This window comes from Gymnoscopelus microlampas (assembly GCF_963454915.1).
Source record: "Gymnoscopelus microlampas genome assembly, chromosome: 6".
In the NCBI taxonomy this organism is placed as follows: Eukaryota; Metazoa; Chordata; class Actinopteri; order Myctophiformes; family Myctophidae; genus Gymnoscopelus; species Gymnoscopelus microlampas.
This window is the reverse complement of record NC_139943.1, coordinates 13,694,181-13,720,899: the sequence shown is the minus strand read 5'-3', so window position 1 is coordinate 13,720,899 and position 26,719 is coordinate 13,694,181. Positions and strand designations below refer to the sequence as shown.

At 44.5% G+C, this 26,719-nt stretch overlaps 1 protein-coding gene across 2 annotated transcripts in view; it reads right to left on the bottom strand.

Annotated features, from left to right (window-relative positions):
* The window catches only part of LOC311046652 (protein MTSS 2-like), a 57,546-nt gene that overhangs the window by 13,428 nt on the left and 17,399 nt on the right, over nucleotides 1-26,719 (bottom strand). For both annotated transcript variants that reach the window (XM_084059125.1, XM_084059126.1), the window contains exons 4-9: nucleotides 6,056-6,140; nucleotides 5,134-5,225; nucleotides 4,927-5,001; nucleotides 2,733-2,890; nucleotides 1,537-1,644; nucleotides 319-416 (exon numbers count right to left, since the gene is read on the bottom strand). In XM_084059125.1, the coding sequence (XP_083915251.1) occupies nucleotides 319-416; nucleotides 1,537-1,644; nucleotides 2,733-2,890; nucleotides 4,927-5,001; nucleotides 5,134-5,225; nucleotides 6,056-6,140 (616 nt within the window). The remainder of the gene's footprint in view (nucleotides 1-318; nucleotides 417-1,536; nucleotides 1,645-2,732; nucleotides 2,891-4,926; nucleotides 5,002-5,133; nucleotides 5,226-6,055; nucleotides 6,141-26,719) is intronic.

The window sequence follows — 26,719 nt, the reverse complement described above, 5'->3', positions numbered from 1 at the left end:
TGTGTGTGTGTGTGTGTGTGTGTGTGTGTGTGTGTTTGTTTGTTTGTTTGTTTGTTTGTGTGTGTGTGTGTGTGTGTGTGTGTGTGTGTGTGTGTGTGTGTGTGTGTGTGTGTGTGTGTGTGCATTTGTTTGTTTGTGTGTGTGTGTGTGTGTGTGTGGTGTGTGTGTGTGTGTGTGTGTGTGTGTGTGTGTGTGTGTGTGTGTGTGTGTGTGTGTGTGTGTGTGTGTGTGTGTGTGTGTGTGTGTGTGTGTGTGTGTGTGTGTGTGTGTGTGTGTGTGTGTGTGTGTGTGTGTGTGTGTGTGTGTGTGTGTGTGTACCTGCACATGCTGCTCTTGCGGGAGCCCGTGCTGCTGGGGGAGGAGGGAGGGGTCTGGTAGGACCAGCTGAAGTCAGAACCCTTCAGGTCCCGGATCACCTGCAGGGGGCGACATCACCGCACGGTCAACAAGCATAAAGACCCCATGAAAAGGCAAGCAGTCCTACTGCAAAGCTATGCACTTCCTGAAAAAACATCAAGTTAGGTCGGGACATGACAGGGATGTTGATTGGTGTTTACAGTAACCAACAGGACTCCATAAAACCTGGTGTTTCCCCCGGGTGGGGTGGGGTGGTGATGGTGATGGGGGGGGGGGCTTATGGCTCGCATTTGTCAAGCTAAACTAAGCTACCAAAATCGGAACCTGATCATTAACCTAATCTTTGCTTTAACCCGTGGTTAAACCTGGAGGAGGCATCATGCCTAGTTCTAACTTCAAACTAAGATGATTTATTTTTTAGGAATAAAAGAGAACCAAAGTCACTAGAGGCGGCAGGGTCACAGAGTTATTTTTTGTATTGAAAATACAATACGCGTGTTCCAAAAATAAACAAATAAGCCCGGCGATTTTACTCATACGTATATGAAGCGTCAACTGACAAAGAAAAAGTAATCATTTGTCCAAAGAGTACGATTTTTTTTTTAAATATCCAAACACAGACGTTATCAAATGTAACTCAATATCATAAATGGACACGTCACATAACTGACGGAATCTGAATCTTTTTCCTGAAAGATTACGGTTTTGGACATAAAAGGGTTTCCACCTGACAGACAGTGACGATGTGTTTCATGATGAAGCAATGCAGATCTTCTAATCAGCAGAATCAAAGGGCATCAAAAACATCATCCGTCCTTTGATTTCCCTCTGATTTTCAAGAGTGTCACTGAATACATATTTGTTTAGTTTGTTGTAGTTTTTTTCCCCGTTTTGTGCAGTTCAAATGGGGGCATACTTTCATTATTTTCCCCTGCACTCCAGATTGCCTGGTAAACCATCCCGGTCGCGGGAATTCACTATCATGTGTCTTCTGCAGACCGGTCTGGCAGAAGACACTGATAATGTGAATTCATGCGACTAGGATGGTTTACCAGGCTAAGATTGCCTCACAGTGAGACAAACTCATTGGGGATTAAAAAAAGGCAATACAGAGATAATAATAATAATTATTATTATAATAATACATGTGTTGTACATGTTTATGTTTATATAGTATACCTGCTCGCTGGCTGCAGGCAGTTTGTGTGGATCTTCAGTCAGCACAGTGAGGTCATCAACAATGGCCTGTAAGTGTGTTGTCTCTCCCAGCAGGGCGATCTCTCCATTCTGGAAACAAAAACAAAACAAGAAAACGTGTGTAAATAAACAACAAAATGAAAAAGCTTTTTTACAGACGTGATATAACGGTTTCTCTCAGCAGCCTTTGACAGAATTTGTTGCTGTCGGGCAGGACACTCTTAAATCTCGCACTCGCACTCGTACTCGTAATGCACTCGTCGCAACACACTACAAGCTCACGTTGTGAGCTTGTAGATCTGCTACTTTCGGTATCTCTGAAACTTTTTTTTGAACCAATGCAAAGTATTAACAAGAGCTTACATTGGATCCACTGGAAATCATTTCTATTTCATGAAAAGCTACAGTTTTGATAAAACCAGGCCCCCATGTCAAGGCTTGGGGGGGATAGAGCATTTGCCATAAGGGCTCCACATTTGTGGAATAAACTTCCTCTGGAAGTTAGACAGGCTACATCACTGGCCACTTTTAAAACTCTTCTAAAGACTCACTTGTATAGAATGGCTTTTAACTAGAGCATTGAACAATGGACAATGCATTCATGTGAGGACTCTCTATTGTATTGCCTCTATTTTGTTGTTTTTGCTTTAATTGAACTGTCGTGTTTTGTTTTTCTTTCCCCACACTGTTTGCTGTGGTTTGTGTTGTAAAGCACTTTGTAATCTTGTTTTTTGAAAAGTGCTATACAAATAAAGCATATTATTATTATACAAGATTTCCACCCGACAGCTAGTCTCGCGTATTCCAAAATCTCCGAATGCTATATAGAGTCTGGAACTACACCTCCCGAGAGGGAAAGACAAAGCTGGCACTTCCGTTCCCGAAAATATATTTTAAAATATCTTTACATTTTATTTTTTAATTTCCATTTCTGCTTAGCATCAAGCTATACATGCTTAGATGAGTTTGATTTACATTAGGATACATTTGTGCGACTGTAAAGACGAAATGGAAGTGGGGAGGAGGCTTCACATCCGCATTATATTTGAATCATGATCAGAGCTTGACTGTATGACCGGAAACATTTGGAAATTGTGGGAGGCAACAGTCTGGCCACGCGAGACTACCCGACAGCAACAACATGAAGGGTTGGTTGATGGGAACAGTCCGTCACTCACCACCACAGGTTGCAGCAGGTTGATGAAGGCGCAGTAGCGCCCCCTCTCTTCCAGCAGGGCTCTGCGCACCGCCTGTCTCTCCGTCTCCTCCATGAGCAGGTACAGGTCACTGACGTCCTGCATGGCACTGTCCAGCTGGGGGCGCAAGTTACCCCGTCCTGACAGAGGGACCGAGAGGATAGGAGAGGAGGAATGAGAGGGGAGGGAACGAGGAAATAGGAGGGGAGGAATGAGAGGAGAGGGAACGAGGAGATAGGAGGGGAGGGATGGGAGGAGAGGGAACAAGGGGATAGTTGGAGAGGAATGAGAGGAGGAGAGTTCATGGCAGGAGAATGATAGAGGAAGAGAAGAACAGGAACAGATGATTAGAAACACTTGAGAGAATGTTTGTTGACAACATGCTCGCACACTGTGCACAGAAAAATCCTGAGTGTTAGTTTAATCACTTAAGCTTTATTTAATATTTTGGCCATTTGAAAACAGCAATTCTACAAGGCCAACGTTGGCATCGCCGTGCGTTGTGACCTTAAAGGTCTGCTGTTTCCGAAAGAAAAACAAATAAACTTTTACGGGTCAATTTGGTTAACTCTAAAGAGTTACAGACCTGTAAGGGTCCATTTGGAAACCCTGAGGGTCCCTGGACCCCACTTTGAGAACGACTGATGTACAGTATATAGTTAACTGGTCTATTTTTGCAATCTCAGGGTTAAACTAGCACTCAGAATGACGGTGTGTGGGCTTAAATCACATGTAAACATGACAGCCAGATGGTTCCACACAGATACGTGAGAGTGAGAATCATGGAACATGTCGTTGTTAACTTGAAATGAGATGATGCAACCACGATGCAACCTTGCGGTGACACGGAGTCCCTGGAATGAATGATTAAATATGAACACACACTGTTTCAACAGGATGCCACTCAAAAGGATGATGCAGCACAAATGCAAATGGATGGCGGGTTGAAGGGAGACAGACGTAATGAAACACCATTATAATGTTTTGAAGGCTTGTGAAACACACACACACACACACACACACACACACACACACACATTCTCTCAACAATGATCACAATGCATATACATACGTACATAGTACATATACGTACATATCGTTGCTGTTGGCATAAACCTTGTATGTATTGCCATAGTTCTACTTATTAATGTTCTTTCATAAATTAAAGCCCCACATCCTTGCACAACAGTTGCGAAAATTGCCGATTTACTAACTGTATATTTTTTTTAAATGTTTGAAAGTAAAAGTTGTTATGTCTGTCAGTGGGTTTTTTATAAATGTTGAACAAATTAAAACTATTAACAAGAGCTTGTGACTATATAATAACTACACTGGGTCCATTGGAACACAGGTTATTTTTCCATTTTTTGAAACCAACATACAAGGTTTCCACCCAACAGTGGCGATATACATTAGCAGTAACGCACAGCACACATACCTAACAGCTCTACAGCCAGGGAACAGACCAGAAAGAAATGGGAGGGAGGTTGCAGGAATTGACAGGAGAGGGGAGGTGGGGGGTTTGGTAGAAACAAATAAACGGAAATGTTAGCTATGTCAAATAATGACATGTAAGCATTGCATGTAAGAATAGTGCGCACCAGTCCGGTGTAAGCGTTATATGAAAATAACAGACTGAATAAATGCCCTAAAGCAGCAGTAATATAAGTTATAAGCAATAAGCCAGAGGGAACATTGTTTTTATACAACCATGCAAAGTGATAAAATAACCTTTAAATTTCTACCCCAGCACTTTCCTTGTTGATTGAATTGTCATTTTACTTTACAGCCAGTAGATGGCGCCATACACTAACAAAGCTGCCAGGGAAGAGCGGCTGAGCCAAGTTTAAAAATAACAGCCATAAAAACTCTATTAACCACTTTAGCTCCGGTGTGCCTATATTGGGCATGACATTATATGTGAACATTTTCAAACATTTAAAATATTTAATAAGAATTTGAAAGAATGTCCAAATCTTCATAAATGTTGAAAATAGATCTACAAGCTCACAACCTGTAGCATCCCGACACATGAGCTTGTAGATCTGTTATTTTCACTATTCATCGTACAATGACCTTTATAGAGCTTAAGTGGTTAAGAACCACAGCGTGGATCAATTCAGGCTGGCTGCAGTTTCATAGATTAGTTGTTATCAAGTGGCATATTTTTCCTCACCTTTTCTGGCCTTCTTCTGGAGTTTCATGGTGTCTGATGATTTCCTCTTAATCTCCTGACGAGACCGCTTGTATTCTGAAGGGAGCAAGTAGGAATTGCAGGCAATGCAATTTAATTCAGCGTTCATTTAGTAAAATGAATGTTTCCTTCGGAAGAGACCAGTGCTTGTCTCCCACATTGCTGTACATTGTTTTTCATGTGGTTCACCTTTGGCATGGTCTTTGTCCAGCTGGTTTGCTGTCTTCTTCCATTCTTCTATTCTGTCTTGAAGTGGAGTGACGAGGCCTTCCATAAGAGCACTGAGAAGAGTGGAAAGGACAGGAGAGGAGCCAGTTAAGAAGGGGAATAATATAATATTCAGGAAAGACTTTGTCTAAGAGGCATACACAATCCAGGTCCAGGCACTCAGGGTGGGTTTTGAAGTTTATTAGATTTGGCCTAGAGACAATACACCAACGCGTGTCGGCTTGCGCCTTCTTCAGGGTGTAGTGAAACACAAATATTCATCCTATAGCCTATCATAGTTAAAGCTGAAATCTATAACTTTCTTTAGTGAGTTATTTTAACCAATCTGTAAGGTAGAGTATGTTAATACAATTTAAATAGTACATCTGCGGCGGTTGGAGGCAACCTCCCTATTCTTATATCCTGTGGTCAGATGGGACACAAGTTGATTAGTGGTACTGTATTAAGCCCAAAGTGCAATATATCCTCTAGCTGCCCAAATGGGCTTCCTGTCTTAGCTCAGCAGTAGAAAATGTGGTGCTTGTGCCCCGACCAGGGTTCGAGTCTCAGGTAGGAAAATACTGTACATTCAAAAATGTACTTTTACACCTCAAAATCAGTTTTTGTTGAAAACTGAACTGATCACATTCTAACATCCATAGGCAGAGAGAGGGCCCTAATGAGCATGTGCAGAAGAAGTCTAATCCCTCTAGCTTGTTTCTGACTTGAATAATTGAGTGTGTTACATTTGCCTCCCTGTTACTTTTGACCCCAGTCTCCCCTACATAAGAGTTATGGATTGCAAGTTTAACAGCCATTCTAACATACCTAAAACACAACGGACTGTGAAGAGAAGGACAGAGAGAATTCAGCAGTGTGAGGGAGGAAATCACAAATCACTTACTTGGTGAAGTGACGTAGTTTGGTTTCGATGCTGCGGTGACGCATACACATCCGTGTCAGGGCTGAGCCAATGTCCCTGGTGGCACCTGGAAAGACACAGAACCAACAAACTGTCAGTCTAACAACATAACAGATCATGGCACAAAAAATGACAAAATATCCTAATGTGATTATCTGAGATGAAAGCAAGGCAAAGGAGAACAGAACACAACAAGGTCTAAATTTAACAACTTGGAACAAAGTATATTGTTGGCTGGAGTCCCCCAGGGGGTCTATAGGCTACCTCCTTTGTTTCCTGTCTTACACCAAATATATTTGCTGAAAATAGCCGATTTACAAGCTCACAAGACGTTGCTATGTAATGCAACACGTTGTGAGCTTGTAGATCGGCTATTTTCACCAAAATGTTCGTCCCAGAATAGGAAACGCTCAGGTTCAAGTGATTAAAAGGCCTAATCCATTCATTACTGGCCGAAGTGGAAGTTCCAACTCCAGCCACTAGATGGACAAGTTCTGTTTGTAAAAGAAAATGCCACAAATGTCACACTTTGTTTGTCACTGGAACCAAGAGATGAACGTCCCTCCCTCCCTACAGAACAAGGTTTTATTTATATGTTACGTATGGCATGCCTCATGTTGGACATGATGATCACTGCCTCTGGGAGTTTAGTAATAGTACTTTTGCTCTGTACGGAAGTGTAATTAAACAGGCTCTTAAGCCTTAAAGCCCTGCTACCCTGGATACAGCCTGGCCTCACAGTCCAGTGTAATAATGTGACAGCACTGATCTGCTTGTAATCTGGCCCACATACTGTAGAGCTAATCTGGGGGTCTCTCACCACTAACACACACACACACACACACACACGCGCACGCGCACACGCACACGCGCACGCATGCACGCATGCACGCATGCATGCACGCAGGCACGCACGCCACAAGGGTTCTGCATTGTATTGTAAACCAAAATATTGACAATATTCTATATTTTTTGATGGTCAGCTGAGCTGAATGCACCATAACCACATTAACACTAATCTCTCAAGTCAAGACAGATTTTGCAGATGGGTTCCCAGATTGAAATAACACTGATGTCCCTATTTTTGGGAAAGAGAGAGAGAGAGAGAGAGAGAGAGAGAGAGAGAGAGAGAGAGAGAGAGAGAGAGAGAGAGAGAGAGTCATTTAAATGTTTGTTTGCCTGTGTGTGTGTGTGTGTGTGTGTGTGTGTGTGTGTGTGTGTGTGTGTGTGTGTGTGTGTGTGTGTGTGTGTGTGTGTGTGTGTGTGTGTGTGTGTGTGTGTGTGTGTGTGTGTGTGTGCGCGCGCGCTCGCTCGCCACCTCACAAATGTGTGACACCCATCAGAGTATATGCACAGGTGGCGCGGTTACCACGGTTACCCACCCCCACCCTTTTCCGAAGTTCTCACCCCCTCTATCCTGGAGGAAAAAGGAGGGAACCCTGTAAGGGGATATCCCTCTATTCTTCCCCGTCTGCTCTGCCTTTCCTGTTCTCTCTGCTCTCTGTTTCCTAAACACCATGGAGAGAGAGAGAGAGAGAGAGAGAGAGCGACCAGCTACAACCTGCCTCGCTTCAAACTGGCCATGAGAGAGAGAGAGAGAGAGAGACTTAAGGCCAGTCCACAGCAATGCAGCTAGTCGCAACCAACGTGCAACCGGTTGCAAGAAATTGCAGCGGTCTGGACTGACCAGCAGACCGGTGCCCTTTGGGGATAATGGTTGCAAAGGAGTGGCATTGGTGTGTGGACAGGCCTTTAAAGAAAGAGAGACAGACAGACAGACAGACAGCCCCAGACCCTACTTATAGAGAACCAGTGCCCTTATATAGTTGGGAGAGAAATCAGACACTGTGTAAGGAATGTTTGGGATGGTGGTCAGGTGAGATCCCAGCTCCCATTCTATATCATACAAAGGAACCAGGTTAGTGTGGCTCCAGTCAATTCAGCATCAGCTACATCGTCAGTGAAAGACAAAGGCCATTTCACTCAGCAGTATTCCCGGGGCTGTCCACTTCAGTGCCTGCAGGACCAGTTCAAAGGCAGGCCGGTGGAGTATCTGGTCTCCATCTCACAGAGAACTCAGTGTTGGCCGTGCAGATGTAGAATGACTTTTAGTGGGGGGGGTGGGGGGGTGGGTATGTTGACAAAGTACGAGTAAGCCCAGTACTTCAGTCAAAGTAAAGATATACCTGGTCAAATATAACTCAAGTTTGGTCAGAAGTACACATTACAAAATACATCTTAAATAACAACGCATTGCTGTGTTGAAATTTGGATTTTTTTCCCCTCAAAAACTAAACAAAAAGGCGAAATCCAAAATGTTTTAAAAAAATTGAAAATACTGCACAAGCTCACAGCATGTCACATCACGACTCATTGTGAGCTAGTAGATCTGCTATTTTCACAGTGTTTGAAATAAAGCTTAGACGTGGTCAGTCCATAACGTATGTGTTTTGTTAAGTTTGAGTCCCGGGGGTCCCTTCTTAGAAAGTGTAATGGAGTCAAAAGATGATGCAGATGTAGAATGACTTTGAGTGGGGGGGTGGGGGGGGGGGGTGGACATGTTGACAGTCCTGTGCGGATGGAAGCAAGGGCTTCGGTTGTCATGTGTCTGCATTGCTTTTCCAGGTGACTGGTACTGAGGGGGGGGGGGGGGGGGGGGGCTATAGGTCAAAGGTCATCCAGCTGTATCACACGCAGGGGTGAAACACCAGGAAGTGGTTGTGTTAACATGTGGAACCCATACATTGCCAACCAACCAAAAACGATATGGCCGGGTTCTCTGTCCATGGGTTTGTGTTCATAACATATCCGACAGGTTTGGTTTGATCTAAAGCTTGTCTGTGTTATACACTTTAATGCGACACTTGTAGGATGACTTGGAATATCTAAGATGTTTTTTTAAAGTGCGTTATACATTATTACTGCTATACATGATACTGTACTTTTTACCCCGAGACATATTTCTAGACATATTCCACAGAGAAGTACTGACGAGGACAAACGCACACACGCACGCACACACACGCACGCACGCACACACACACACACACACACACACACACACACACACACACACACACACACACACACACACACACACACACACACACACACACACACACACACACACACACACACACACACACACACGTTTGTATCACTATACTTGTGAGGACATCAACATTTTAGGACATAATTGAAAAAAAAACTAAATGTCTAATCCTGACCCTGACCCCAACCTGAAATCCTACTATACTTGGGGACATTCGATCCTCACAAGTATAGTAATACAAGAACACACACACACACAGGACACGTGCCTGCAGGTTATGTGTGGCCAGGTTTCACTTTCCTCCTCTTAAAAGCATTACAGGAGGCAGCCACAGCTGCAAATCAGCTCTGGGTGGATGAGTTGGCAGGATAGAGAGACAGAGAGAGAGAGAGAGAGAGAGAGAGAGAGGGGGGGGGGGAGAGGTAGAGAGAGAAGAGACAGAGACAGACTGAAAGAGAGGGGCGGAGGGTAAGAGAGGGAGTCAAAGAGAGACACACAGAGAGACAGACAGACAGACAGACAGACAGACAGACAGACAGACAGACAGACAGACAGACAGACAGACAGACAGACAGACAGACAGACAGAGAGAGAGAGACAGAGAGAGAGAGAGAGAGAGAGAGAGAGAGAGAGAGAGAGAGAGAGAAGGGAGGAGTAATGTGTGTGTGTGTGTGTGTGTGTGTGTGTGTGTGTGTGTGTGTGTGTGTGTGTGTGTGTGTGTGTGTGTGTGTGTGTGTGTGTGTGTGTGTGTGTGTGTGTGTGTGTGTGTGTGTGTGTGGGGGGGGGGGGGGGGGGGGGGGGGGGGGGGGGGCTTTTATCTCTAACAGACTGTCCCAATGTCACTGTCAGCCAGCATCCACACCTGCCAATTTCCTCCCCCACTCCCTGCACCCTCCTCCACTTCTTCTTCTTCCCCTCCCAGAGGGGGATCAGCTGACAGCTACATCCTGGGGAGGTCTGGAGGCTTCCTGCCTGGCCTCTGGCCCTGACCGGACGGACACACCGATGTCTGGTGGTCTGCTTTGGCAGGGGGGGGGGGGGGGGGGGGGACACAGCCTCCACGTGCCGCTCGCATCACACACATGCACACCAAGCTGGGAGGGAGATGAGACTTATAGCCCACAATTCACCTCCCAAGCCCTGGCTCTCAACCCCCGCCAGGCGTCATTGAGGGGCTGCCAGGGGGTCCCCAGCAAAATGTTTTCATGTTTTTTCCTATTCGAAGATAGCAGATCTACAAGCTCACAACGCATCGCAATGCAATACCTCGCAATGTGAGCTTGGTGATCTGGTATTTTTGATGTTGGTAAATAAAAATATCTTCTCCTATGGGGGTCCCGGGCCCAAAATCTATTCAAATGGGCGTCCGCGGCCAAAGTCATCAATTTGGGTTGTCCTTGCTTGAGAACCACAGCATTAAAGGGGGTGCAAGTGATATTTTTTGTTTAAAAGCTCTATATTATTATAGAAATCATTTTGCTATGTGTAACAGGTGTTACGCCATCTCTCCAACTCTTTAAGTAAACAGAAAATACATTTTCAGGTTAGGATACCAATGTATCATCTGTTTACCTAACAACCCTAACCTTTAAAGAGCTGCGAGACAGGGAGAGCCCTGTTACTGAACAAACACTATAACGATTACTATCAGACTATACAGCTATTTTACACACTACGACAAATGTTGAAAATAATCCACCAGCTCACAATTGTAACGCATTGCTTTGACAATATAATGACATGGCCAAAATAAGGGTGCCAGGTTGAAAGTGGGTAAAGGAAAAAGGCTGGCGTCATTTCAATTCTTATTGTCAACAAGACCGAAACATGTAGTTCACCTACTTTCAAGTATAGGACCTGTCTTGCCAGAACAAATACAGCTCATATCAGGAAGTCATATAACTCCATTGTTGTTCAAAACTCTTTTAAAACAAGTCTCAGACCCATGCTGTGTTGCTTTGGTCAACACTCAACGTCATTCATAATTACAATGAATGTGTTTTTTCAACAACTTTATGAAGGAATGGTGAAAGCTTTCACAATGTAGGTTAAAAAAAAGTGGTTCCGGGGAACATTACAATGCCCAGATTCATTGCAATTATGAATGACGTTTGACCAAAGCAACACTGCAGCTCAGGGACTTGTATTAACAGGTTTCTGGACGACAATGATGTTCTATGATTTCTGGAGTATTAGCTATATTTGTTCTGGCAAGATGGACCATACTTGCAAGGAAGTGAAACACATTTTATGGTCATGTAACTTCCGTCGGCTATGTTGACAATAGGTCAAAAATGTATAACGCCTTATTCTTTAAAAGCTGAAGTGATTGACATTGAAACATTGAAAATGCAAACAATATTAACCACTTAAGCCCTATTTTGTCAAATGACAAATAGCTCTACTACGCTCACAATGCATCGCATTTTCGCTTTAGAAAATTATGATTTTTTTTTGTTATTGTTGTAATGTTCACCTATAATGACATGCCCAATACATGAATGAGTTAATGAAATATATATGACTGTGAATGCTTTCTTTGTGTCTCTGGCATGGGACTGAATGTCTAGCTCTAAAGCCTATAGATGTCAATGACGGGGGGATGGGGAAGTTTGACCTGGACCTTCAGACACTAAAAAGACCCAAAGCAGAGAGAGAGAGTAGCCATTATTCAACCTGGCTGTATATCTCTAGGCGTGGGCGCAAACAACTGGCGAGCAAGCAGCTAAATGATATCATTCCCAAAGTAAAACGCGCGGTAATGTGTGGGCCGTAATGACACAACCCGTTGTGTGGGTAGCCAAGGGAAAATGGGACCTATTATAGTATATGTGAGGTACATAAATATATATGATCACCAGATCCTGCTCTTTAAAAGCGGTGTGTGTGACTGTGCAGTACGGTAGGTGGGTAACCAGGAGGGGGAAGGTTTTTTTTTTTGTGACAAGCTTCCACTGTCGAGGGATCGGTGGGAACCATGGGAGTCTCATGGCTGCGGTGCGCGCCGAGGCGTTGTGCGGTTCCGTGGATTCCCGATCCAGAGCTCTGTTTCTGATTAACTTGCCTGATCCCCGGGGGAGGAGGAGCGTTTTAATAGGCCTGCTTTATAGGGGGCTCCCCTGCCAAGAGCCAGGAACCGGGAGCTGGAGTCTAACTGCCAGGGGCCTCGTTCTCTGATGTCTCCAGCATGGGAGATTAGCTTAACCGTCTCTTTCCTTCAGCATCCTAAAACCCCGGTCGCTTGGCTCCGATTTTCCTGTGTTCCCAAGACTGCCGACTGCTGCTGGAATTAGAACCTTCTCGGCTTGAACTGAAACAGAGTTGGAATTGGACGGCGCGCGTTAGCAAAATGTGTTCGGAACCCTCAAGTCCAGTTCTACTGTCAATGAGTTCCACTAAGCTCCCACCCCTACTCACACACACACACACACACACACACACACACACACACACACACACACACACACACACACACACACACACACACACACACACACACACACACACACACACACACACTACACACTGGTAGTCTGGTAGCTGTTTTCAATCTCTCTCTCTCTCTCTCTGTCCCTCTCCATCTCTCTCACTCTCTCTCTCTCTCTCTCTCTCTGTCAATGTCTCTCTCTCTCTCGCTCTCCCTTTCCTGTGTCAATAAGGTGTGTTTATGTGAGCTGTACAGCAGCGAGAGGTACAGAACATCCTCATCCCTCCCCCCCAATTCCAGGAATGTGACAATCCCTTGGTGTGCGGGAGCTCCTATATACAGCGACCGCTTTAGCAAAGGAAATCCCATAGTCCATAAGACAACAGCCGACACCTATTGACTCCATGGGCCACGAACGTGACTGCGCCCCTGCGGCACAGGCTGCTAAAAGCCGTGTGTGTGGTCACGTGCCAACGATAGCAGATCTACAAGCTCGTATAGCTCGGCTATTTTCACTTGTGCGACACAGGCGCGCAATGGAGTATAAATCAGGCTTATAAGCTTCTCCGCCCTGTACCATTTCACACCCCCTTTCACAGGCATCAGAATGTGAGTTGGCCGACACACAACGGAGGCCAATGACGAGTGAAAAGCGAGGATGAAAGACGGTACACATGGAGGAAGGAAGGGCCGGCTGGCCTCGGTCAGTGAAGGGACAGAGGAAGTGTTGGTTGAGTGCTGCAGGTGCAAATAGGGCTGCCCCTCTCTCTCTCTCTCTCTAATGGATCACATAAAAGAAGGAAACGTTTCAGTACTAGGGATGGGACGATACTAAAATTTCATGTCACGATTATTGTGACCAAAATAATTGCGATTTACAATATTATCGCGATAATCAAAACTTATGCTTAAATCTCTAAAAATGCAATACTTTTATAAGGCAAAAGAAAATCCTTCACACCGGAGATAATAATGCAAATATCATCAATTATCTTATCTTATCTCAGTGGTTGTCAAACATGTTCTTGTCAATGACCCCCACATTGATACAGCCGGGGACCCCCATTTGAAAAGATGTTGAGCCTGCAGGGACCCCCGTAATAGCACAATTCTGTTCAAAATGTTTCAAGATTATTCAAAATATTTTGAAAATAACAGATATACAAGCAATGTGAGCGTGTATATCTGCTCTGCTATGTTCTAATAAGCCTGAATATTTCATAGTAGTGGTTAAACTGAGTTTGATGCTATATTAAGTCATTTCGCTAGGGACCCTCTGGAACTCCCTCAAGGACCCCACTTTGAGACCCACTGTCCTATCTTTTTTTGTGGTCAATTTGTTTTGTTCCGTCTCATGGATTTCGTTTTCGTTTACTGAGCAAATACAGAGTTTCGACTGCACCTGAATTCCAAAACTAACGCAAAACATGAAACATCCAACATCAAACGTTCACCTTAAAATACACCCAGGTTGATCTCAGGAGGTGAAGCAGAGCAGAAGCTGTGAGTCTGCAAGATGTTTAAATAAAACCGCATGCCTGCGGTTTGGGAGAAACAGCTTTTCGGTTTACAACTATACATCAATGACGACTGGGAGAAACAACCTTGTCAACAACACTGACTGTCCAGCACAACAGCAGTGCTGTCTGTGTGGGCCAAATTGTCATGGATCCAACTAAAAGATTCTACCAATTGTGTATAACTCACAGTGGTGGGAAAAGTAGTCAAATGTTTTACTTAAGTAAAAGTATCAATACTGCAATATGGAAATACTTTGCTACAAGTAAAAGTCTGGTATTCTAAATTTGCTTGAGTAAAAGTACAAAAGTATTGGTATCAAAATGTACTTAAAGTACCAAAAGTAGAAAGTACTAATTATGCAGAATGTCCCGTTTCACAAGTTTTCAAACGTATAAAAACTCTTTTGAAAATAGCAGATCTACAAGCTCACAATGCCTTGTGTTGCGACGCATTGTGATCTTGTAGATCGGCTATTTTCAAATGGCCGAAATGTATAGGGCTGAAGTGGTTAACGTATCTTTTGTGATAATCTAAATCTGCAAAGTAACTAGTAACTAAAGCTGTCAAATAATTGTAGTGGAGTAAAAGTAAAATATTTGTCACTGAGATGTAGTGGAGTAGAATATTGAGTATTGAAAATTGGAAATACTCCATTAAAGTAAAAATACCTAAAAAATGTTACAGTACTTGAGTAAATGTACTTAGTTACTTTACACCACTGACTCATGAGGTACAATGAAGAGTGTCTGTGACCTTAAATGTTGGCACTGTCACATGGAAACTCTGTTGAGTCAAAATATGGGTTTCTGTTTTAATGCAATGTGTAACATTATGGATGCAAACAAACCTAAACCTCAAAATGCATATCATGTTTAAACATATACTCTCTGTGAAAAGCATACTTCCAACTAAAAAAGTCATAACCGGTAGTTGGGGCAAAAGTGTTAAAACGAGGGAGCCATGAGGCAATTATAGAGTAGGCCTAGGCTTGGTACTTTTGGTGATTATTTTAGACCTATAAATTATTTGCAAGCTCCCATTGCTAACCACATTTGTTAGATCCACAGTGGAGGGAAAAGGTTCATACATTCAAATTGGCTGTAATTTCATGAACAGTTCTGTCATCAGTCTCATCAAACACTTACTGATCACAGAACAGACGGATCACACTGACAGGTGTCATCTAGCGTTGCATAAACATTAAAACAGGTGGTTCTCAACCTTTTCAGGCTGTGACCCCACAAAATAATCATATTTGGAATGTAGGAGTTGAGGCATTGGATTTATCGGTTCCACAGATAAATATTGTGAAACTAGCAGATCTACAAGCTCGGCTATTTTCAAAATGTTTGCTTCTTTCTTTATATTATTTGACAATTTAGCCAATGTTTGGTATAGTTTGTTGATTACTTTTGGTGTAGTAAGTTCTTAAAAGTTCTTAAATTGTCACTTCACTGTCATCTGGGACCCACAGGTTGAGAACCACTGGTCTAAAAGAACAATGCAGCAACGCGACATATTATTAGCTAGCTTGAGATCTGCTATTGTCGCCATTTTTTTAATCGGGGGAAAATGTAGTGGGGTCAAAAGTACAATAATTGTCCGTACTGTATGTAGCTCCAGTGCAAGCCAGATGTTTGTTAGTGTCGGGGTACCCACCTGCTCTGCTGTGCTACGCAACCGTATGTACAGGTTTATGTGTAGGGCACCTGAGTCAGTAAATGACATCATCGCTGTCATAACGGACCCCACACGCAGTTCTGTCAGGTTCTCCTCTAGTCTAGACTGTGGAACCATTGGTGCACATGTTTGTATGTCAGAAACTGAACAACGTTCACGAACAACATTTTATTGTGTTGTGTTGAATAATATGGATCACAATAATATGTATTGTGTAATATGGATCTCCCTGGGTCTGAAATAAAGATTGAATTGAATAGTGGAGTGAAAGTCATAAGCTTCCAAAAACACATATAAGTTACAGTAAGTACAGATTCTCAAATACTGAATGTACTTAAGTACAGTAGTTTACACCGTAAATGTACTTTGTTACTTTCCACCACTGAGTATGTGTACTTATGTGATGGTACTGTGTACAGTACGTGATCAGAACGCCACCCAAAAGCCGTGTGTCACTTCCTGTGTGTGTCACATGACGAATGACTCTCATCCTTATGGGTAACAAAACTAATGAAATACAGAGGAAACAGGCCACAGATCCATTGTCTTAGTTACACACACGCACGCACACGCACACACACGCACACACACACATACAGACGCATACGCACGCACGCACACGCATGCACGCACGCACACACAGGCACACAACACACACACTCGTCCCATTGTTGTCTGCCCAAGCACACACACACACACACACACACACACACACACACACACACACACACACACACACACACACACACACACACACACACACACACACACACACACACACACACACACACACAGAGAGAGCAGTTTCCCGCCCCCGCTAGACAGATCTGAGTGTGTTGTAAACATGTTCTGGAGTGCATTAAAGACAAACGGCCGCAGAACTTAAAGGAACAGGCGAGGAGGAGGAGGAGACGTTTAACAGTGAGGGAACTTCCTGTCCGGCAGCGACAGAAGTGCTGCTAAAAATAGACCGCCGGCCTTGTCCAGATGTGCTTTTCATTATGAGGTGAAGGAGACACAGAGAGAGGGAGAGAGAGAGAGACAGACAGACAGACAGTCAGACAGACAGACAAAAAGAGAGAGAAAGAGAGAGAGAGAGGGAGAGATTTGTATTCCCACCGTTGCTTGAGAAGGGGTAGTTAAATATTTTTGCACCAGTGGTTATCAAACTATTTTTAATTTCAAGGACCCCCATAACTCTTAGAGTGTCCAAAATCTTTCACAAATGTGCATACTCTCAGAGTTACAGACCTGTAAGGGTCCATTTGGTTCCATTTGCACACTCTCAGAGTTACAGACCTGTAAGGGTCCATTTTGGAACCCTATCAAGTGACACTGTGGGTTCCTGGACCCCACTAGGAACCACCGTTTTGCACAAACTCCGACTTGACCAGGAGCACTGCTCCTCTGCTCCTCCCAACTCCTCATCATGGTACCTCGCCGATGTACCAGATCTCAACGCTTTGTGTCTCGGCACGCTGTTAACTTGTATATCGGCTATTTTTTGCAGAGCGACACCGTCATACGACAAACCATGAATTAACTCACTGCTTAGAGACTGGAGGGTCCCTCCAGGTTTTCCTCCAGGTCACAAGCAAGGGATGCACCGATATATCGGACAACGAGCAGCATCGGGCCGAGTTGGGCTTTAATTAAGAAGCACAGTCTGTATCAGTCAAATTGTGTATAAGGGTCAGGGTTAGGCCAATGTTTGGAACCGGTTGTCACCGATAGGTGACCTGCGAGCGCCATCTGTGTGTTTACTGTTTTGGAAGCGATGCTTGTTTTTCTGAGCCAAGAGCTGTGACTCCCCGTTAACTAATGATACGAGACTTCATTATCTCAATGCAGGCATGTCTGAAAATGCTTAAGGGGCAACTTCACTGATATTAAACATAACTCGTTCTAATGCAAGGAAGTGTGGCAATCAGACACAACACTTCTCCAGTGTGTTATGTATCTATGTGTGGCCCTGGAAAATGTCCTCCAGCCTATGAAAATGACGCACTTTGTCGAGTCTGAATTTGTTTGTTTGATATGGAGGGGAAATAATCAGGGTATCTGTATCAGCCTCAAAAACTCACAGTCAGTCAGTTGCAGTCAGTCGGTCAGTGTGTCTGTCTATGTGTGTCTGTCTATGTGTGTGTGTGTGTGTGTGTGTGTGTGTGTGTGTGTGTGTGTGTGTGTGTGTGTGTGTGTGTGTGTGTGTGTGTGTGTGTGTGTGTGTGTGTGTGTGTGTGTGTGTGTGTGTGTGTGTGTGTGTGTGTGTTTGTGTGTGTGTGTTTTTCTATTCTTCTTCCCCGTGATGTGAAAATAAATCTGATTCTTATTTTTATCCTGATTCTGTCTGCCTGCCTGCCAATCCATCCATCCAACCATCCATCCCAGCTCCACACAGAAGCGCTCAGAGGGAGCCCCAGTCTCATCTGCAACAGCTGTTTTCAAAGCCATTCTACTGGGTGAGTCCTTGTGGGCCGACAACAGCTCCATCATTAGATCTCATCAAACCGAGACCAGCTCACCTCGCTCTCCTCCGGAAATCGTGACAAGCCCCCGCGGTCACGTGACCCGACCGGCGCACTTCAAGGACCTTGTTTAGTCAAAACAACGGGCACATCTCGGCCGCTTGTTTTCAATCAGCCACTTTGGTTGATTGAAACCATGTCCTTATTCTTACTTTAAAGACCTCCTCCTCCTCCTCCTCCTCCTCCTCCTCGCATTCTTCCATCCTGAATGTTCAGGGCAGAGCCCAGATGAACACTGTGTTCTCCTTAAAACCTCATTCCTGCTCCGCGGTACGACGGCTGCGTGCTCCCCGAAAACAGCAGACCTACAAGCTCACGACGCGTCGCATCCACCGCACGTCGTGAGCTTGAAGGTCTGTTATTTTTCGTCACGCGACGCCATCGTACGACAAAGTATAAACCTAGCTCCCGTCTCCTGTTTGTCTTCTTAGTTCGGTATTTTTGCCCACAGAGCCGACGTAACGCGGAGCCAGCAGTCTTGTTTTTATCTCCTTCTTCTTTTCATTATTATTATTATTCCCCCCTTTCCTTCTGTTCCTCTCCCCCCCACCTCTCTCTCTCCCTCTGCTCCCCGCCTGCAGTAATAATAATTATTGGAAAACATTCATTTGCAGCGAGACCACATCGGGCCCTGAGGATTGAAATGTACGAAACGGCAAGGGGAGGAGGTAGGAGAAGTATGTTTGCGGTGCGGTCGCAGGGCAGGCTCTGGCTGTGCTCTGAAACGGACGTAGCGGCTCAACGGTGGGTGGAAAAGAGCCTGAGTGTGCTTGGGGTCGGGGTGACCTCAAAGCTAGAGGTCACTCAATACCTCTAGCGTATAGAATGCGTCATGCAATCAGCCGTAATGGAACGGCACAGGAAAAAAAGATTGTCGCATTCATCAAAGGTGACACCATGGACCATAATAAATAAATGACACAGTACATAATGCACTTAACCCCGGTTGTGGAAGGTAGCTAAGTACACTACTCGAGTACTTTTACATTTTTACCTCCCCCCCCCATTCTTTGAGCTTTCCAAATCTCACAACGTGAGCTTGTAGATCTGATATTTTAGAAAGATTCACATATATTCTACATGACGTAATGAGTATCTTAAGTATGTTTTAATGCCAATATGTTTGTTCTTTTACTCAAGTACATTTTTTAATGCAGGACTTTTTTTTTTTTGAACAAAGGCGTTTATTTGCTTTTCTGCAGAGCATTTACATTGTACATTTACTTTTAAGCAAATAAACTAAAATAAAAAAAAAAAAAAAAACACATAAAGAAAAAGACACAACAGAAAAGAAAGACAAACAGGACAATTCGGCAGATTACAGATTACAAATCAAATCGGTTTTAAATATCAGGACATTTACTTGGAAAAATATAACTAGTTACAACACAAACATTTTCATGACACATAAGAACACATACATGGTAACATATACTTTCATATAGGCAAATTTAAGTACCCTATAACTGGGGCCCATCTTTTCAGAAACACATCGTACTTCATCTGAAGCATGGCAGTAATTTTTTCCATAGTATACATTTTCAATATCCTCTCACGCCATTGGCTGATCGTAGGTGGTAGAGGTTTCAACCAGGATAAGGTAATCATTTTTCTAGCAATCAACAAAAGGATATGTAGGATATAAACCGTCTGTATGTTAGCCAACCCCTCCGGAACCACACCGATAATATATATTTTTGGGTCCAAAGGTAGATCTATATTAAGAATAGCACCAACTTCCGAGCTTATTCCCTTCCAGTAACTGTCCAATTTGGGGCAATCCCAGAACACATGGGTATGGTCCCCAATCTGTTTGCAGTCCCTCCAACATAATTCTGTTGTATTTACATCAAATTTGGATACCATGAGGGGGGTTCTGAAATATCTCATTTTGGTTTTCCAATTGAATTCTTTCCACAATGGGCTGTTTGTGATTTTGTGACCTTCTTCACAAGCCCTTTCCCATTCCTCATCTTCTATTATCACTGTCATTTCCAGTTCCCATTTCGATTTAATCTCTAATGTGTTCCCTGAAACTATGGACTGCAAACAGCTATATATTTGAGATACAATTTTTCTCCCTTTTTTTTCCTCCGTTATCCTAATTAAAAACAGTTCCAAAGGGGTTGGCGGTTGTCTCACAATCTCCCAATCCTTATGTGACAGCAGATAGCTTCTCACCTGCAAGTATTTGTAAAAGTCCTTAGTATCCAAACCAAATTTATCCTGCAACTGCTTAAATGATTTAATGGAATCCCCCTCAAGCAACTGATGAATTGTAACAAGACCTTTCTCTGTCCACACTCTAAAACCCGAGTCCAGTTTACTTGGTAGAAAATCCTCATTCCTGTCTATTCTAGTGGCTCTTGATATTGATAGAGACAGCTTCAATTTCTTCCTGACCAAGGACCAGACTTTATACGTACAGCTCATCCATTCATTATTTAACTTGAGATTTTTCCATTTTTTAAGCTCCAGAGAAGGCAATGACTCAAGAGGTACCTGTGGACATGAATTGCTTTCCAAATCTAGCCAATTTGTATCTTTATCTTGTCTTATCCATTCTACCAATCCACTTAATTGAGCCGCCCAGTAATAATGTCTTAAATTTGGAAGATTAAGCCCCCCTTGATTTTTTGGATAGCCTAGCATTTTCCATTTGATCCTTGGTTTCCTCTTTTGCCATATGAAAGCCGACATCATCTTATCTAGTGACTTAAACACCGAGGCCGGAATCCAGACAGGCAAAGCCTGGAAAAGAAACAACAGTCTGGGGAGAATATTCATCCTGACTGTCTCGATTCTACCAATTAGTGAAAGCGGGAGAATCTGCCACCGTGCCAAATCTAATTTTAATTGATCTATTAATTTACCATAATTTGCTTTATATAAATTTGAGGTGTCTGACGTTATTTTTATTCCTAAATATTTGAAACCATGGGGCGACCAATTAAATGAAACCTTCCCCACCAGATGAGATGGAAACTCCCCGACCAGCATCATAGCCTCCGATTTTGCTTCATTGACCTTGTAACCCGACACTATCCCAAACTCATTCAGGCAGTCCATGACTATTGGGATGGACTTTGAAGGGTCACTGACATACAAAATGACATCATCTGCATATAACGATATGACATGTGGATTAGATCCGTTTGATATCCCGGATATGTTAGGATTTCCCCTTATTAATTCCGCTAATACTTCTATATTTATCGCAAACAGCAACGGAGACAGTGGGCAACCCTGTCTTGCGCCTCTGCTCAGCCCAAATTGGTCAGATGTATAACCGTTAACTCTAACTTTGGATACTGGAGCAGAATACAGAACCTTAATCCAGTCAATAAAAATTGAATGAAATCCCATTTTTTCCAAAGCATGTTCCAAGTACAGCCAATCTAGCCTGTCAAACGCTTTCTCCGCATCTAGACTAAGCAGCATTGACGTTTGTTCACTCTTCCGAGCTATAGACATTATATTCAGAGTTCTCCTAATATTATGTATTCCCTGTCGTCCGGGCATGAAGCCTGTCTGATCAGGGTTAATTATCTTGGTAATGCACTTCTGTATTCTCTTAGCCATGATAGAGCTCAATATCTTCACATCATTGCATAACAGGCTTATAGGCCTATATGAGGCACAGAGAGTAGGGTCCTTTCCTTCCTTATGGATCACAGTAATGATAGCTTCTGACCAACTTTTAGGGGGGTCCTTTCCTCCAAGAGCATAGTTAAATACTCTCTGTAAAAGAGGGATGAGCTCTTTCCCAAAACATTTGTAAAATTCCCCTGAGTATCCGTCTACCCCGGGAGACTTGTTATTTTTTAATGTTTTTATTACTTCTTCAATTTCCTCCATTGAGATTGGGTCTACCATAAATTGTGAGTCTTCTTCGCTTAATTTGGGCAAATTAATTTTTTCCATAAGAGCTCTAATTTTATCCTCCTTATTCTCAACCAAAGGGGATTCATATAATTTTTTGTAAAATGTGGAAAAAGCTTTTGCGATATCATTAGGATGCGAGACCATCTTGTTAGAACCCGGGTCCACCACCTTTGACACTGTCCTTCCTGCCTGTGCCTTACGTAATTGAAATGCTAATAAGCGGCTTGCCCTATTACCTGCTTCATAATATTTTTGACTTGTGAATCGTAATGCACCTTCTGCCTTATATGTCAGTAAGTCGTTAAGCTCCCTTCTTTGTTGGTCAAGCGTCCCCAAAACCTTCTTGCTGCCTGAATTTTTATGTTCCCTTTCCAGTTTTTTAATACTATTTTCCAATTGTACTTGTTTTTTCTCTCTTTCCTTTTTTAGGCCCGAAGAAAGGGCTATTATTTTACCTCTTATTACCGCCTTCGCCGCCCCCCACAAAATGGACGGGGAGACTTCCCCATTATCATTTAGTTCCAGGTAGTTTTGTATTTCCTCTTTAATTTTTTGAACCACCTCTGGATTGTTCAATAAAGAAACATTAAGTCTCCAATATCTGGGGCGTGTACCTGAATCCACATTCACCGACATCACCACTGGGCTGTGGTCTGAGATAGTTATGGGTTCAATATGGCAGCTCGTTATTTTATGTGCATCCTGTTTAGAGACACAAAACATGTCTATACGGGAGTGACTACCATGTACCCTGGAAAAGAAAGTAAAATCCCTGGAAAAGAAAGTAAAAGACTTTTCAAGTCTTGGGCATGACGTTAAACTGCATCCGACGGTGGGGGCCTGGACCTAGGGGACAGAATGAGGGTACCCCTAACCACTGTTACCTCCGGGCGGCCTTTGGCAAAGGCTCAGTACCTGTCAGCCCCCAAACCAGGGTTACGGTGAAGTTCTGGGCAGGTGGGGCTCAGAAGCCTGGGAGGGCAACCCGCCTAGGAGAAGGGAAACTCCAAAATGAAACCTCCACTGCCCTGTGGCAATACCCTACATACGGGATGGGCTTCGGGAGTCAACCCCAAGGACAAATCAGGAGCTGGAGTCCCTACAGGTGGTCCGCTGCTATCCTAAGCAACGTTCCGGCAACTCCTGCGACGACGTTGGTGCCAAGCTGTATTGGCTTCTGCCTCTCCCTTGGATCCCACCAGCAGAGTGGAGAGGGGGGACCTGCTAAGTGGGTTATAGCTGGTCTCCCATACCTTGAAACCCAGGCTTGCGCACTGGAGAGGACACTCCAGCGTCGCTTCACCGCGACGACACAACACGGGGAGCAGCAGTCTACCGGTGATAAGCCTCGCTTGATTGGCGTAAATGTGAGGCGCCAGGGGTTGCTCCTGACGGTGGGAGAGATTGTTAAGTTTCGACTGAACAGCTACCGCCCACCTAAGCTGGGCAGCCCCCAGCCCAAAAGGTGCTGTTCCGCCACAATCCGCTTGCTTCACTGGGTGCGTGAAGCTTAAGGTTATACCTGACAGGTGGATGGAAATCCTGCACCAGGAAAAACAAGAAAAACAAGGAGACCAGCACTCCGAATAATTTGCTGGAACGTTAGGACTATGACTCCCGGTCTATCAAATAACATCCAGGAGATAGACGATGCACGCAAGACAGCAGTGATTGACACCGAACTGCTCAGACTGAAAGTAGACATTGCCGCCCTACAAGAGACCCGTCTTGCTGAATCTGGCACTTTGCGTGAAAAGAATTACACCTTCTTTTGGCGAGGAAAAGCTTCCGATCAAACCAGGGAGCATGGTGTCGGTTTTGCCGTCAAAAACACCCTACTGAATATGATTGAGCCTGGTGAAATTGGTACTGAGAGGATACTTGCCATGCGACTGCACACCACTGATGGGCCTGTCAACCTCGTCAGCGTGTATGCCCCAACGCTGTACTCCCCTCAAGATGTCAAAGATGAGTTCTATGACCGACTTCACAGAACCATCCAGAGCATGCCAACGCAGGAACAGTTAATTCTTTTGGGGGACTTTAATGCCAGAGTGGGCGCTGACTCTGGATCGTGGCCGACCTGTCTTGGGCAATTCGGGGTCGGTAGCTTAAACGAAAATGGTCAACGCCTGCTTGAATTATGCACTATAAACAACATGTGCATCACTAACACCTTTTTCCGGACAAAACCGCAGCACAAGGTCTCCTGGAGACATCCACGCTCCAAGCATTGGCACCAGCTAGATCTCATTATCACCAGGCGGTGCCACCTCAAGAACGTGCTACTCACGCGGTCCTATCAGAGTGCCGACTGTGATACTGACCATTCCTTGGTATGCTGCAGCATCAGGATGAAACCCAAGAAGATTCACCATGCCCGGCCACCAGGGAGGGTGCGTATAAATGTCAACAGTACAAAGCACCCTGACAAAGTGGAAGAGTTCACAAAGGCACTGGAAAGGGCCTTCACCATCAAGCAGCCAGAAGGAAACGCTCAGCAAAGATGGATCTACTTGAGGGACACACTGCACAGCGTAGCACTGAAGGTGTTTGGCAGGAAGAAACGCCTGTCTCAGGACTGGTTTGAGACTCACTCAGGCGAACTCAGCCCTGTGATGGAAGAAAAGCGAGCTGCCTTGCTTAAATACAAACGATGCCCCACTCGGTCCTCACTGCAAGCTTTAAGAACAGCAAGGAGCATAGCCCAGAAAACAGCTAGGCGCTGTGCAAATGCTTATTTTCTGCAGATCTGCAAAGACATCCAAGCAGCAGCTGACACAGGCAATATTCGTGGGGTTTACGATGGCATAAAATCAGCTATCGGTCCTACACTGCAGAAAACTGCACCCCTTAAGTCTCCAACAGGAGAGATCATCAGAGACAAAGGGAAGCAGATGGAGAGATGGGTGGAACATTATTCAGATCTTTACTCCACGGAGAGCACCATCTCTGATTCTACAATGGAGGCAATCAAGAGCCTACCGACCATGGAGGAGTTAGATGAAATGCCATCCCTGGAGGAATTAAGCAAAGCCATCGACCGCCTACCTTCCGGAAAAGCTCCAGGCCTAGATGGAATCCCGCCTGAAGTTGTCAAGTGTGCAAAGGGACCCATGCTAAACCACCTGCATGAACTTCTCCTCCAGTGTTGGGAGGAGAGTGCAGTACCACAAGACATGCGGGACTGCAGTATTGTCACCCTCTATAAGAACAAAGGGGATAGAAGTGACTGCAACAATTATAGAGGTATCTCTCTGCTAAGCATAGTAGGGAAGATCTTTGCTCGTGTTGTACTGAACAGGCTCCAGAAACTCGCAGAGAGAATCTACCCAGAGTCGCAGTACGGCTTCAGGTCAGAGCGATCCACGACCGACATGATCTTCTCTCTGCGCCAGCTGCAAGAGAAGTGCAGGGAACAGAGGATGCCCCTGTATGTTGCTTTTGTCGACCTGACCAAGGCCTTTGATCTGATAAGTCGAGATGGCCTCTTCAAGATCTTGAACAAGATAGGATGCCCCCCGAAGCTCCTAAACTTGATCCAGTCTTTCCATACAGATATGAGAGGCATTGTCCAGTTTGATGGAGCTTCCTCTGATGCTTTCGACATCCGCAGTGGTGTGAAGCAAGGCTGTGTCCTTGCTCCAACCCTCTTTGGCATTTACTTTGCTGTAATGCTGCAACATGCTTTTGGACAGTCAGCTGATGGCATATACCTCCATACAAGATCAGATGGAAAGCTGTTCAGCATCTCACGCCTGAGGGCGAAGACTAAAGTCAGGCAAGTCCTCATCAGGGACATGCTCTTTGCAGATGACGCTGCACTGGTAGCCCACTCGCAAGAGCAGCTGCAAAGGCTCATGGATCAGCTCTCCAACGCATGCACAGATTTCAGACTCACCATCAGCCTGAAAAAAACACACATCATGGGACAAGGCGTTGAGAACATCCCTTCAATCACTATATCAGACTACAAGCTGGAAGCAGTGCACCAGTTTACTTACCTTGGCTCCACAATCACGGATAACCTCTGCTTAGACCCTGAAATCGATCGGAGGATTGGTCGAGCTGCAACAACCTTTGCTAGGCTGAACCAGAGAGTATGGACCAATAGTAAACTGTCGACCCACACCAAGATGTCTGTCTACAGCGCTTGCATCATCAGCATCCTGCTGTATGGGAGCGAGTCTTGGATTACATACTCAAGACAAGAAAGACGCCTCCATGCATTTCACATGCGAAACCTCAGACGCATCCTCAACATCAAATGGCAAGATCGTGTGACAAATGAGGAAGTCCTCAAACAAGCTCAGATGTCCAGCCTCTACACCATGTTGCGCCAGCGGCGTCTTAGATGGCTCGGCCATGTCCATCGCATGGCAGACGGGAGGATTCCCAAGGACCTGCTGTACGGTCAGCTTGCCACTGGCACCAGGCCAGTGGGCCGCCCCCACCTGCGGTTCAAAGACGTGTGCAAGCGGGACATGAAATCCATGGACATAAGAGTGGACAACTGGGAGGATAGTGCAAACGATCGTGCCAGCTGGAGGCAGGAG